Below are 15,740 nucleotides of genomic sequence, written 5' to 3'. Positions count from 1 at the left end.
ACGTGTAATAAATTTATATTAAAAAAATAAATTTTATATTAAGATAATATAGAAAACCCGGTTTTTCCAAATCCTGATATATGATTGGATTCGGATCGTTTTGGACAATATCATATCTAAATCGGGCGATTTTGATCATGAACGGCAATTTTTCAAACACTAGTTGAAACTGATAATTCTACTCATTTTTAAACAATTTTAATTCCCCTAAGCTCCATACTTGGCATCCACTGCCACCTTCCTTTTATTCCCGTCACGTATTGCCCTAAGTGAAGATAATTTTCCTTTGTTTTTTCTCCAAGTTCAAATAATTTTATAGTAAACTTTTTCTAAGTGTTATGCAATTATAAAAGGAAAATATGCATATCAATCTGTAAATGCTATAAGTTGCAAAAAAAAGGAAACTATAAGCTTAGAGAAACCTGTTAAGAAAATGTAGAACATTTTTTCTCTTCTTTTCTTTTCTCATTTCTCTGCAGATTTGCCTTATTTATATATCTCTTTTGGGAAACTTTTTTCTTGCTTTTTTTTTGTGAAATATCAAAGGTGTGTAGATATACTTAAGAAGTTACCTCACTTTGGCAATAACAATTGAATATGAATTAGCTTGATGTGTCACAGGAAACACATCACAAGAGGATAAACAGGATTCATTCACATAAAAGCATAAATTTTGTTTAATTATAGAGACCTTTTTTTCTTTTGGGGTGAGTAAGCAGGGGAGAGGGCCCCTACCCTTGGTAGGAATTGACTAGAACATAGCATTGCCAATCGTCAAGCACTAACCAATTAAGTCCAGGCTCTTTAGTTAACAATAATAGAATTCAATTATTTTGAATCAACTCTGCTGAGAGGTGTTGCAAGCAAGACAAGAAAACCACTTGTGAAAGAAGGACTTGGAAGTTGGTTCTTTGAGTAAGGATAAGAGAACGATCTCTGATTCATCCATTCCATTTTTCCGGGCTTCTTCGCAAGCTCCCAAGAACGTTGCTAATGCATCTTGCACGTATTTCGCAGCCTCCTTCACTGTCATATTCTCCACCATTTCATCAGGGTATGCGTCTTTATGATGGTCTCCATTTAGTTGGGCTGCCAATTGAACCAGATCCCCTTGAAACTCACTCAGTTTTGCATGTTCATTTGGTTTAGACTTCTGTGTTTTTTGTGGCTCATGAAGGGTAACTGCAAAAAATTAACTGCAGATGAGAAATATGACAATAAATATGCAATTCACTATGAATATGCATTTACCTTAATGGATGGTTGATGGAATGAAATGAAATCTTAGGATCATTCCCTGCCATTTTCGGATTCATAATCGTTAATTTCGTAATATACCACATACATACATACATTTTTGCATTACAGGTACACTTGCACACAGAGGCAGCATGTTAACATGCTTCATCTGATGCACTCCATGAATCCATGACTATATTTACAGCTGATACATTAAAATTCTCAGATTCATCACAAGAACTTGTATCATTGGAGGTGCACAGGCACACACAGTAACATGTCAAATGTGTAGCATTAGTTGGATGGAGCATTTCGGTCAAGGTTTTGAATTGCAGGGTGTAAATTTGAGACTAGAATGTCTTCATTGGTCATTTTTGCTTGAGAATATTCTTATATTGATTATCTTCTTTTCTTTAAAGATGCACTGTTGGGTGGTAAATTTCATGGATCATAAAGTGTGAAACATTACCAGGGCAATCAGTTCTTGGAGTGGTTCGGGTGTGGAGAATATGTTCGAAGGTTCCGGCCCAAGCATCTCTCTTAGTGAGGAAATCCTTGAGATTGAATATCTTCTTCACAGTTGCAGGGATGGAAGAATGTTCATATTCTGAAGTAGGGTATGGCCCTGAAGGCCTATGCACAACTGCGACCATAGTAAAAACAATCAAGATTTAGAAAAACAAAAAGTTTATATAGAGCCGGGGCTCTAAACAATAAAGAACTTCACTAGAAGTTATTGTTTTGATGCCCAAATATCCTCAAATTGATCATCTCGACATCAAGATGCATGGACGTGAAAAATAAATAGATTTCAAGTTTTGGAAATAGTGCATCTTGTATCACATTTTTGGACCGTCAATTTTCAAGATTTTTAAGTTTTCATAGATCTGCTCGATCTACATTATTTTTTAATATTTAAATTTATAATTAAATATAAAAATATATTTTAAGGCTATCACAAATATTTTCAGTGTTGAAACTACATTTCTCAATATTATTTAAAGGTATGCTTTAATTTGATTGTTAAGGGCCTTGGCTCTATACAAACCGCAACCTTTAGAAAATGTTGTCACAATGGTACAGACCAGGGTTCGAATGGAAACCTAGGAAAAGGAGAAATGGAAATGTGGAAATTTGAAAAAAGTGAAAATAGACCATTATTATATTAATTTGTATAAGGTTTCTATGAGTCGGCCGACTAATCTATTCATATGAGTCCTCCATCTGAAATCCCTATTAGAGATAGGTTTTGGATCCAAATAATTTAGGGTTGATAATCTATACCATTATGAACATGAATATTAAAAAGTTAATTTTAAAAGTAAAAATAACAATTTTTGATGTATTCTTTTAAACCGTTGATTTATAGCTTTTGGTGAACTTTTAACATTCATCTTTATTATGGATGCTAGCTGCGTCCACGGCATGTAGAAGAGCGTCCCTTGACGCATGCTATACTTTTCCTTTTAATTTGGCAACCAAAGTGCCGGGGTGCATGGCTGGTCCATTTAAAAAGAATGGTGATTTCAATGCTACCATTTTGATTTTCTTTAGCTGAACTAGCCAAAAAAATAAAGTACATGTTTTTTATAACGCAATACATTTTTTAAATGGAGAATTTTATATAAGGCGGCAGTTTTATTTGTATAAATAACATTGTTGTTGTCTATACTATCTATTTTAGTTGGACAGTATAGAACACCACGACCTTACTTCTACAAATAAAGTTGTTCCCTTATATAAACGATGCCTTTTTTTAAATATTTCTCTACTACCTTATCTATTTGTTATGTTGCCTTTCTCTCCTTCACGCCTTTTTTTTTTTGGGAAAATTATCAAAATGCACTTAAGAAATGAACAACTAAGCACTTTACCCTTTTTTGATTTAATATCAAAATGCCTATCAAAATACACATAATCATGAGTTGGAATATTTGAAAAAGGGTAAAATATTAACTACTTGATAAACTAGGTATATTTTAATAAATTTTCTTTTTTTATTTATTTGTTAAACGCCAATTTTTCTCCATTTTTGGCGGTTGTAAAGCAGATACAGGCTAGGGCTGAGAATTTACTGATCCTACCCAGAACCCAAATTTTGACCCGATCTAGATCTAGGTGTGGGTCCAAGATTTGGATTCGATGGGTCGGATCCGGATCCAAATCTTTGATCTAAATAGTAATTCAGATCAGATTAGGGTACAACTGGATCCTACATAAATATATATTGTATAGTGTTTTTTGAATATATATTGTATAGTAGGTTTTTGCTATATATTATTTTATAGATATAAAGTTATTTTACTAGATCTGATAGGGTCTGGATCCAGATATAGAGCCTATGTAAACTTTTTGGATTCGAATCTAGATCCTGGTGGATCCAGGCCCGATCCGACCTATTCTCAGCCCTAATATGGACCAATGCCATTCCGTTTCAACCATAGATATTTTTCGAACATTGGGAGATAGCACCTACCTGTGCCCTTTTCAATCCATGGGGAGATGACAATGGCGGGTACACGAACACCAAGCCTGTCGAATTTGAAATTGTAGGGTTCCCCCCCAATTAAACCATCAGGGTTCGGAACCCCTCTTATGGGGGTGGGTACGTGATCATAGAAGCCCCCATGCTCATCGTATGTGATAATGAATACCATCTCGTTCCATTGAGGGCTCTTCCTCAGTGCCTCGTACACCTCCTTCACAAACCTTTTTTTCATTTAACACCAAAAGAACAACATCACAATCTCAGTACTACCTTTTTCCACTTCTCTAATGCAAATATAAGGAGCATAATACTTGTGTTTTGTCTAGAAGAGAATTTTTGTGGCCCTATTTAAGGTTTTTTTTACTAATTCAGTGTTAGAATTCGAACTTGAGATGCAATATTGCTAACATCAGCTGCTAAGCTTTTCATTTTACAGTGAAGAAGTCTATCCAAACCAGCATAAAGCATGAAATTAGATACAAAAAGATAGATATATGTAAAATGATGTTAATACCCCTGGTTATAATTGACTCAGGACCCACTTAAATGGCCTTGAATCAAATGATAAAAATACTCTTGATTGTTCAGTCATAGAAAATAGAAAATTGTAAAATGATGTTAATACCCTTAGTTGTTCAAAGTTAGGTACACAGTATTCACTTTTTGATTGTAAACCCTTGTTCGGTGTTGCTAACTCCAAAAGATTAGGGGGACAACATAAGTTAAGCTAAATTACTAAAATGCCCCAAACTATTCACTATTCTCAATCTTGAATAAGGACACTTTTGTTATTCTTAGCTTTTTTGAGGATGTACCCGAGTGAAATAAGGTTTTAAAGGTAAATATTCTTTGTATCAAATGGGATAATTTGATCACCTTAATGATTTTGTAAGCTAGTTTGACCATTTATTTCATATTTTTCTAAAAAGAAGGAAGAAAATATTTTATATTTAATAAATGGATTGTATAATATGAAAACATTTACTTTTTGTATAAGGAGGTCACAATTATTCTTAACATTGGATTTGATATTTTATGGATTGCAGTGTGCCATAATATTTGAGAAACTTTGTTTTGGACATTGCCTAATTAATGACACATTCTCAACTACTTGATTTCAAGTCTAATGACCAATAAATAAGTCTAGCGACCAATAACAGTTATATTTTCTTGTACCAAAAGTAAATGGTTTAATTATATACATTTCCTTTAAAAAATCCGCAAAAATTGACTTTTGACCTAACCCCATCTCCCCCAACATTAAAATAAAGGACATTTTTAAAAACTTCCTATAATTTAGAGTTCTTAATCAAAGAAATGGCTTTAATTAAAAAAAAAAAAAAAGGTGTTGTAATCTCATGGTGTGTATTGCTATACCAATGGGCCTGTGTATACTATACAAACGCTGATGGCTGTTGTGTGATGTGAAGGCAGTGTAGTAAAAGTACTGCGCCATTCTTACATTTTCGCAAAAATCTGTACTGGTACTGATCACGTGGGGGATACCCACCACTTGTTTGTATATTTTTTTGCCTTGTCTCTTGTAGGCAGGGGATGGCCCCATGTTGCGTAGGTGTGACAATAAGGCTGTGAATGTGAACCCACCTGGGTCCATACGAATGTGGGTATGGTTTGTAACTTTGTATAAGGTTTCGGCAAAGTAAGAAATATAAAAAAACGAAAAGATAAGGCCTCATTGTAAAATTGGAAAAAAAATTTCGGAGCATGACGTAGTATTGGAAAATTTTTCTGTGGGTACATAATTTTCCTCAAAAAGGGAGTGGTAAGCATAGTAATTCCTGATATTTAATTATCTCTCAAGAGATAATATTCTATACGACATGGTTTTTATGAGTCCACTGGCTCATATGTAGATATAAGTCCTCACTTTATGATCCATTTTTAAGATGAATTTTAAAGCCAATTTTTTAGGACTATATAATATCTAATATGGAGATTACTAATATGCAGAAAATAAAGTTTCTTGAAGAATAAATTTTTTTTTCTTATTTTTGATGAAGGACTACTTTACATTGATCTTTAAGATGGTTGGTTGTAAAAATGTAGAATTGTGTCCCCCAATCGCATGATACACTTTTCCTTTTCTTTATTTAGAAAGACATTTAATATGCTCTGGTGCTTCTTCTAAGTTGTCTTGGTCGAATCCGAACTGATGCTATACAAAGGAATAAAAAAGATTTGGGAATAAAGAAAAGTGAGACATAAAAGTTAGAGCCTCCTCCAGTTGTGATCAATCATGAAATCTAATTTGGCTCTAAAATTCAAAATATTCCAGTTGCTTTAAGATATAACATACTTTTAAAGATTAGGAAATAAAACAATTGTAATATATAATTCCCTTTCGGTGTTTTCAATATGCCAATAGAGCCGTATAGCAATAAAATGTAACTAAATTGGTCCTAGTTACTCTTTAAGACTGAGTGAAAGAAGGGAGGAGATTCTCGAATGAGAAAAAAAAAGAAGAGAAAGTATCTCTATACTCTCCATTTTTAAGTTTTATTATCTCCATATACTCAATGTTTTAAAACATATATTGGGTCATAAAAATTCTAAGTTTTATATCTTTTAACCCTATAAGCTAACTTTATCCCCTTTAAACTTATTTTTTTGCTCCAAACAAATATAAAAAAGATATATCCTTTCTAAAGGACATCCTTTCTCTATTCACATGATTTTTTCTTAAATCTCTCTCTACCTATTTTCCTACTCTCTCCCGTCGTGTCTCTTTTTTCCCCACTAGAAAGACAAAGAGAATGAGTGTTAGAGAGAGAGAGATAAATTTGAAGGAATATATCACATAGAGAGAGGAAGGGTTTAGAATGAATGTTCTTTTTTATATTTATTAGGCCTAAAAAAATAATTAAAAATGGGTAAAGTTAGTATGTGGTTTAGAAGATATACTTTGAATTTTTAATTCTAATTAGATATGAAAACAATAAATAGGAGGTAAAGAATATTTCCCAAAAAAAAATCTTATTCGAAACGACGAGTTGTATGAGGTGAAAATCTGAATGGTGTAGTAGAGTGACGCAAAAGAAAGCTTCTTTGTCAACTTTTCCACTATTGAAGTTATGGAAAAGGGTTGTTTCGACATTGAATAACCCTCAAATTGATATGAAATAAGAAAAAATTATTTGAAGTCTTAGAATAGAGAATCTTGTAACACGTATTTGAAACATCTACTTTCAGACTATCATAAGTGTTTATGGAGCTAGATCTACATCTTTCATGAGTGTTTATAGAGCTAGATCTACATCTTTTGATGGAGTTTGGAGCTGCGCTTTACTTTGATTGTGCTGAGCCCTATTTGGAAACTGGCCCTATTTGGAAACTAGCCTTAAAGTGGTAGTTGTATTAGGGTTATACTATTTACTTTTGATACAAAGAGGACACATTCATTTTTAGTTAATATATGTGAAATCCAATAGATTAGATTATACCACAACATTAGAGAAGTTTTATTTTGGATTTTATATCCAATCAATTACACATCCTCAACCACCGGATTGCTTATTTCATATCCATCATATTTTCAGATCCAACAATCAATAATGATCGCGACTTAATTATATCAAAAGTATATATCAAAAGTAAACAGGAAAAGTTTATATTGAGCTGAGGCTCTAAACAATCAAATTTGAGCCTACCTCAAAAATTTAATTAGAAAAGGTTATTTTGATACCCAAATATCTTCAAATTGATCATCTCGACATCAAGATGCACGGACATGGGTTGTAAGTTTTGAAAATAGTGTATTTTGTAACGTATTTTTGGACTGATAATTTTCAAGTTTTCATAGATACGTTGATCTGTACTATTTTTGAAGCTTTAAAATTTATAAATAACTATAAAAATATATTTTAAAAATATCACAAATATTTTCAATATTGAAATCACATTTCTCGAAAAAGATAGGCTCTAATTTGATTGTATAGAGCTCAGGCACTATACAAACGGCTCCCAAACCCAAAGTAAATAGTCTGATTGTATTAAAAAAAGCAAAGAAAAAAAAAAAAAACACTAAAAGACTGCATTAAACAAGCCCAAACCCGCACAGATCACAGGTAAGAAGGGCTTCAGCTCAGAGAGAGAACTCAGATGCAAAAAAATATCATGGCTAGATAACGACACGCCTCAAGTATATGAAAGTAGAGAGCGACACGCCTCAAATATATAAGTGAGAGAGAGCAGGAAAGTGAGTGATAGAGAGCAGGAAAGCGTGTCAAGTACCTTTGGCCCTCGGACACATCATGAGAAGGATGATCATCGTTGCCATGTAAGATCTTCAGATCAAACCAACGCTGCTCTATAACCACATAGTTCGCGAGTTTCCCCTGCTCACAATCTCTCTTGAACTCCAAATCGAATGGCCGGAAATTGCCGACGTACTTGAGCTTTCTCAAATTCTTATAGAAGAAAGTGGAAGGGGGATACTGATAATATATCCTGAATGTGTAACCGGCCTCATCCAAGGACTCGAAAATGGTCTTTTGAGGGAAACCCTGTACCCACCCATGGTCCATACTTTTTTCTTATTAACGGTGGAAAAAGAGTGGTTATAAAAGAGATACAGTATTATTTATCACCATACCTGTAAGAGCTTCTTCGAGTCGTTACTCATGGCCCCATGTGATGTAGCAGAGTGCACATAAAGCCTGTTCGGCTGGGTCGATGCCGGAACCGAAGCAAACCACCGATCAAAAACCGCAAATTCCGACACTAGTGACTTGTAAATTGGCACTGCCTCTGGCTTGAAGCCATTCATCACAGTCTGTGACATGTTCTTCTGTTCGGACTCAGCTTGTTGTGCAAACCCATTCATGGGTGGATCACCGGAAAAGTCACTAGGAATTTCTGCATTTACCCCAAATATTTGCTCTCTGACGGCCTGGAACGAGTGTCCGGGATCAGGGTTCACGTACTCCGAATTGTTGCCGAAATACACACGGCCGGAATTGGGGTCGGAAGTCGATAGTGGGTTCCATTCTTTGCCGGTGACCCCATCGATCTCCGGATTGATAGACTTCATCCATCCCAGCATATGGTCGAAGGAGCGGTTCTCCTGGACCAAAACCACCACGGTTTTGATGGGCGAAGTAGCGGATGCCGATGGCATATTGCCGGTTCCTGCTCCAATCCCGTATCAACTCTGCTTTTCAAGTAGCGTGACATGTTTGGATCTGCAGAAATGTATTATATATAGGAAAGTTGTTTCATGCAGGCTGGATTGCATTTCTACATATGCGTTCCAGCAGTGTAAAGCATCCATTTAAAGATTGATGCAAGTAGGTGAAACTAACGGTGAAAATGTTTTTCTTTCTGTAATTATTATTTTTGGTTTTAAAAATTTATTTATTTATTCATATTCATGATTTCTGCGTTTAGAGATTATACGTCTTCAAAAATTAAGACTTAAAACCCATCTCAAAAATAGAGTTAATAAGAGGCCGCATAGAAACCGGATTCATATATAACAAATGGATCACCACTAAAGTATTTGGTGAGTTTGGCCGACTCACTTATTTTTGCGCGGTCTCCCTCTGAAATACATTTTAAAGGCATTATTTTTACCCAAAATTTTGAGATTCGATAATATCAACCACGATACTGAGCTAATTTGGAGTTTTTATTTTTCAAAAAAATATGAATATTATTTTCTGAATTCCTTTTTCTCCAAGGTCCAGTGGAGAGTCCATTTGATAGAGAAGGAGTTATAGGGGGTAGGTTTAATCCCTGGGGTGTTTGGGTTGGCGCAAGAGGCATATTCTTGGATATGGCCACGTTTAAGGCTTGCACGGAAGGCTAAGTAGTTGGTTGTTACAACGTCGTGTAACTTGATGGTTGAGCAAAACATTTGTATTGGCCGAGGACTCCCTTTCCTTATCCAAGCCCAGATGAGGATAACAAGAGTGGTTGGAGAGAATCCCGGATGAGGCGAAGAGATATCAGCTTCCAAGCAAACCCAAAAGAGGCAGAGGCAGAGGCCGAGGCCTTACTCTTTGGCCTTTGTACCTTACAAAATTGAGCAAATTACTTTTCGAGAGGAAGTCAATTAACATAGGGAAAAGTTTATACCTCTAAAACAATCCAATTTTACCGCAAAAATATTTCATTTGAAGAGGTTGTTTTGATGTCTAAATATCCCCAAATTGATCATCTTGACATTGACATGAGAAAATAATAGATTTCAAATTTTGAAAATAGTGTATTTTATAACGTATTTTTGGACCGTCGATTTCTAAGATTTTTAAGTTTTCATAGATCTCTCGATCTACATTATTTTTTATGCTTTAAACTTTATAAATAAAGATAAAGATATATTTTAAGGCTAACCAAAAGATTTTTAGTACTGAATTCATATTTTTAGATACTATTTGAAGGTAGGCTCTAATTTGATTGTTTAGAGCCTAGGCTCTATACAAACTGCACCCATTAACAAATTGGAGAGCATTCCTGTAAAATTATCAGTACCACCCCTCCTCCCACATGTCTGTTTTTCTAAGTTGTCTCTTTAACTCTATTACACACATCCTCCCACATGTCTGTTTTTCTAAGTTGTCTTTTAAACTCTATCACAGACGCACCGTTCCGTATTTTGAATTTTGAACAACTCTTTTTATTTTGAAAAAAAATAGCGTTCTTCCTATCTAGTGTTGTATAATCAAGAAGGAAAAAAAAAAAAAAACTGTTGGAGGTGGGGGTGGTGCTTGTAGCCTTGGGCAAATGACTCTCTGCCAACATTTAGATCCGGCTCTACCTAAAATTTTCTGGTTCACCATTGACGTCTCAAAAGTCTATGCATGTAGAAGTTTTCTCTAGAAATTTCATGTGACGATGTGAGTATATACAAGCTTTGGAGAGTGAGGCACGCAAGTGTTACTGCAAAGAGAGAGTTTCTGATGTGGGAGAGTGAGTATTTGGTGGATGATTTAAATAGGCGATCGGTATTCTTACTGGTACAGATACATACCTTGTTGCCCTGAGATAGAGCACCATCATGCATAGACGTGTTTTAAAAGAAAAAATCATTAAAAGGATGATGCGAGTTGTTGTTGGCAAGAGTGGAAAAACTTGAGATAGCGTACAGGATTGGTACAGTCGCAGTTTCCCCTCGTAGTGATGAGGTCATGATTTGTTACATGGGAGACGTGCTTATTGCATCATGCCATACACTAGTACACACTCTAGTCTTAAGAGTCATTTTTATTGTTAACTGAATTTTAATTCATCGTTTGAAAATTGTAAAAGTTTGTACGAGGTGGCTATTAGGGGTGGCAACGCGTCAGGTCCAGTTGGACTTGGACTTGGACTCGGACCTGAATAGCAGTCGGGTCCAAAATTTGGATCCACCTATTGGGTCCCGGGTCTATCTGTCAAGTCTTGGGTCTATTCGGATCCATTGCTACCCCAGGACTATCAGATTTTTTTTTTACCCTTTTTTTATCATCATATACCCTATGATTACGAACTTTTTTTTGCCAATAATACCATAAATGTTGCCAATATTGTGACAATGGAAAAGTTTATATAAGGTTGCAACCTTGAAATGTAGAATCACATATGCCCCTAAAAAATCTATCGAAAATGTTGTTTTAATGTTGAAAAAACACTCTAATCGATCATCTTGACGTCGAGATGTATGGATATGAAAAAAAAAGTTTTTGAGTCCCATAAATGGTGCATCTTGCGACAACATTATCTAGACTATCTATTTTCAAGATTTTCATATATTTATAGATCTACTTAATTTTAACTATTTTCGAAATTTAAAATTTTCTAATTAGGTATGAAAATAGATTTTAAGATAATATTAAGAAGTTTTCACAAGAAATTTACATGTTATAATAAAATTTTATGGTGCGCCTTAATTGGATTGTTTAAAGTTGCAACCTTATAGAAACAGCACCCTTGTGACAATATGAACACCTAGCACATACCTAAAGACACATGATTGTCATCATATACCCTATGATTACGGGTATGGGTATGGGTCGGGTACATGTCGGGTCGGATCGAGCTGGACCTTGACCAAAATAGTATTCAGGTCCAAAATTTTGGATCCATACCCAGACCCTAGGTCGGGTATACCCGTCGGGTTCTAAGTTTAGTTGGTTCCAATGCCACCCCTACTGTCAATATATATTAGTAAAAAAATAAAGCACACCTAAAAATCCAATGGGAAAAGATTGTTCCAATATTGGAAATTCTCAAATTGATTATGTTGATTTCGGGATGAAAGGATATTAGAAAAACGATGTTCAGGTCACAAAAATATGTGTCTTGTAAAGCATTATTTGGTCCATTCATTTTCAAGATTATCACATGTTTATATATTTACTCGATCTACTATTTTATCGGAGTTTTAAAATTCATAACTAGAGATGAAAATAAATTTTTTGGTCATTATAGGTGGGGTGTTTGACACCAAAACTGCATTTTTAATAGAGTTCGGAAGTGCACCTTATTTTGATTGTTCAAGGTTGACATACCTTTCAATTTAATATACGTTCGAGTGCGCAATGGTTGAGTCTATGCACAATAATAAGTTGTTTGGATCCTAGCATATGCAAAACCAGCTTTTGTATTGAATCCTGAGTATTAACCAGGATTTAGGTAGCTTGTACATAAGGGAAAGGTTTCTATATTATTCCTACGGCATAAAAGATCTATGCTTTTCCTACTATCCAGCAGTCCAATTTTGATCAAGAGAGCCACTCACTGTTTGATCTTAGATCTGATTTATCAAAGTATTTTATTTTTAGTTTTTTTATAAAAATTGTATGAGTATGAAATTTGATACGTGTCATCTTCTCATTGGGGCACACCTATAAAAAATATTAAAAATAATTTTTCATAAAATATAATGACCAAAATACCGTTTGAATTTTTCAGGGGTATTTTGGTCAATTTATTTTATTGAAAATATTTTTTATATATTTTTCTCCAGTGCGAGTTTAATAGAAGATTAGACATATAAAATTTGGTATCAAAATAGTTTATAGAAAAAAAATTAAAAATAAAATAGTATAGAGATGTGACATTGTGATTGGGGCAATCTTAACCCTCCATTCTGAATGGATGGTTGGATAAGGAGAAGTATATAAGTTTTATGTGGTAGAGAGCATAAAAAGCTTGCTCTCTACATAAACCCACTCTATGACAAACTCCTTATTTGGGTCATGTAGTTGTAAAACCTGGTTTCGCCAAATTGCTACTAACACAATTTCGCCGTTCATTACAAAAATAATTGATTAGATATTGATATGTATCCAATTAACACTATTTATTACAAAAAGTCCATGTATAATATGCTGAACAAATTGGACGGTTCGAATCATAATTCGCAGAACCTTCATTGTTCAATTTAGTATGTGTGGTTGTCGATGTGTATGTGTGTGTGCACGTGTGTGTCTGTAAATACAAAATAAATAAATTGATATGAAATAAAGACAATAGTCATTATTTCTTAGATAAAAGTAATGAAATATATGAATATTTCCTAATACTTGAATATGATTCGCTACAAATCCCATAAAGAAAATAAGGACTTAATCCTTCACATGAACATGATTTTCCACCACGGTTTACCCATCAGATGTTTCATCCCCAAAAATAAGATCCATAATATGGATATGAAGAAGAATGTTGTTCTTTTGAAACCTTTGATACTAAGTATTTATTTGTAAATAACAAGAAAAGATAAACCTTTGATGCTCAAATGACCTATAAAATTTATCTGTACATCTACTATTTATACTAATTAATACTCATTCGTATATGTCTTTTACCAAATCTTATAGATACTAATTTCTTTTTCAAATTAATTTTCTAGGTACACTAACATATGCTTTCTCTAAATCATTAAAGATCAGGTGAAGGTATTTTTTCTTCTCTTTAAACTTTGGAATAAATTGCCTAACTCGGAAAATAGCATCAATTATGGACTTCTTTGGAATAAAATCAAAATTATTTTTTAATACACTTGTTTCATGTTGTAGTCGTTAAATCACTCTTTCCCAGATTTTCACATTGCGGCTCATAAATTTGACCTTTATAGTTCGTATAACTCCATATATCTCATTTGTTCTTATAAGATAAAATTACATCCGGACACATTTCGTCTCATTTGTTCTTATAAGATAAAATTACATACGGACACATTTCGTGCCTATTTATTACCATATCGTTACCTTTTTGGTAAAAATTACGAGGAGCGCCCCTCCTCAGGGTACCATTTTTGTTTTTCTGAATTGCCCACATGTCCGGCAATGACAATATTGGATAAGTGAGGAACCTAGCCCATAGTGCTTCAAAACTGTATTAAGCCAAAAAGATTTCCTACTATTACAGAGTATACTATTCATTTACTACCTCGGCCAAAACACATGTTAAGGATACTTTTTAAAGCTCATATTTTGGAGATGTAATTTCTATAATTCATGCACTAATCTTGACAAATGTTTTGAAACAGACTCTATATACTAGAAAAAAATAATGCCTCAAAGATAGAATAAAGACTGTCTAATTTTTAAATAGCTAGATCTAAGTGTTACTCAAAATTCAAAATTTTTCTTTTGAGAATAATCATCTAATGATTTTCATGTGGTTCCCAAAATTTTAAACTAAAAAATTCTTCCAAAATAGGTGTCTTGAGCGAGGGAGTAGATACACAATATGCTCCTACATGAGCATAATATATATGCTCTTGTATTAATATGCAAACGACAAAAACTACAATAGAAATTGTGTATAGTGGTATAATACTTTTTCTCCATTCGTTTGACATTTTGTTTGTTATCAAAATCTCATTAAACAACTTGGTCAAGAAGAAAATGACAAATATACAATAAAAATGGTGAGGCCCTAAACCATCAACATAAGACGCACCTTCAAATATTATTGAAATATGTTGTTTTAATTTTGAAAATATTTTTGATGGCCTTGAAATTGATTTTATCTTTAATTATAAAACTTAAAAGCTTAAAAAATAGTATAGATCAAGCAAATCTATGAATATTTGAATATCTTGAAAATTGATGGTCCAAGAAAAACATTACAAGACGCATTATTTCCAAGACATAAAATCTGTTTTTTCTTACGTTCACACATCTCGAAGTCGAGATGATAGATTTGATGAGTTTTGGGCATCAAAACAATCTCTTCTAATAAATTTTTAAGGTACGCCTTAATTTGATTGTTTAAGGCCTCACAATTATATAAAACTTTTCCAATATTAATTTGGATCAATGTTTAAAAAATCATCGATCCAGATAGGAGTCGTCCGATCTAGATCAGAGTAGTCCGATCAAGATCGAAATCGTATTGAGCGAATTGAATCTTGTAATACTGGTCCTCTGATGGAGAACTGGCCGGTTCTTGAGAGAACCACTACTTTCTACTTTTTTTTTTTTTTACAGTTCTTTCAATTTGCAATTCTCAAAAAATTATTTTTACATAAAAAATAGACATGGCCCATCCCACCAACCTTTTATGTTAGCCATATACATGACATCCTATCCCACATGGTCCACACCATCTTAAGTATTTACGTATTTTGACCATAAAATGAATGCTTTTAGTGTTTATGTATTTTTAGTAAAATAATAAAATTATAATGAAATACTGTTATTTTTTTTGGAAAACCTAAAAAACAATATTTGTAAGCAATTCTAGTGATTTTTTTGACTTTTTTTTAATGACAGCTCTTGCGGATGTGACCTATTTTCTTATCAGCGTTAAAATTTATTTTCAACTCTAATTATAAAATTTAAAGATTAAAAAATAGTGTGACTCGAGCATATCTACGATACTTAAAAATTGACGGTAATATTATAAAATGCATTATTTCGAAGAATTGAAATCTATTTTTCCTTATGTCCGTAGATCTTGAATTCAAGATGAAAATAACCTCTTTAGTGAGATTTTGAGGTGCGCCTTAATTTCATTATTTAGGGCCTCATCCTTATATCGTTAACGTTTATGTAACGGTTTC

The 15,740-nt window shown here is 33.6% G+C and overlaps 1 protein-coding gene across 2 annotated transcripts; it reads right to left on the bottom strand.

Moving 5' to 3' along the window:
• Positions 1–653: 653 nt before the first annotated feature.
• On the bottom strand, positions 654–8,919 carry LOC18429201 (non-specific phospholipase C4). Of its 2 annotated transcripts, XM_006838492.4 has the most exons (5): positions 8,340–8,919; positions 7,979–8,250; positions 3,716–3,948; positions 1,709–1,882; positions 654–1,182 (listed from the first exon to the last, which is right to left on the bottom strand). In XM_006838492.4, the coding sequence occupies exons 1-5, from the start codon at positions 8,862–8,864 to the stop codon at positions 839–841; spliced, it is 1,548 nt and encodes a 515-aa protein (XP_006838555.1). In that variant the 5' UTR covers positions 8,865–8,919; the 3' UTR covers positions 654–838. The 2 variants fall into 2 exon arrangements, with proteins under 2 accessions (XP_006838555.1, XP_011621515.1); XM_011623213.3 differs by lacking the exon at positions 1,709–1,882.
• Between the last annotated feature and the right edge of the window lie 6,821 nt (positions 8,920–15,740).

This window comes from Amborella trichopoda, chromosome 3 (assembly GCF_054954075.1).
Source record: "Amborella trichopoda isolate Santa Cruz 75 chromosome 3, AtrichopodaSantaCruz75HAP2 v2.0, whole genome shotgun sequence".
NCBI classification, from domain to species: Eukaryota; Viridiplantae; Streptophyta; class Magnoliopsida; order Amborellales; family Amborellaceae; genus Amborella; species Amborella trichopoda.
The sequence above is the reverse complement of the archived record's forward strand: the minus strand, read 5'-3'. Positions and strand labels throughout refer to the sequence as shown.

Bases quoted from the DNA above. Each gene is read 5' to 3' on its own strand.
- LOC18429201 (XM_006838492.4), bottom strand. From the start codon at position 8,864: ATGCCATCGGCATCCGCTACTTCGCCCATCAAAACCGTGGTGGTTTTG. The intron at 8,251-8,339 runs GTATGGTGATAA...GGGTGGGTACAG, and splicing joins ACTCGAAGAAGCTCTTACAG to GGTTTCCCTCAAAAGACCAT. The intron at 3,949-7,978 runs GTACTTGACACG...AATGAAAAAAAG, and splicing joins GATGTGTCCGAGGGCCAAAG to GTTTGTGAAGGAGGTGTACG.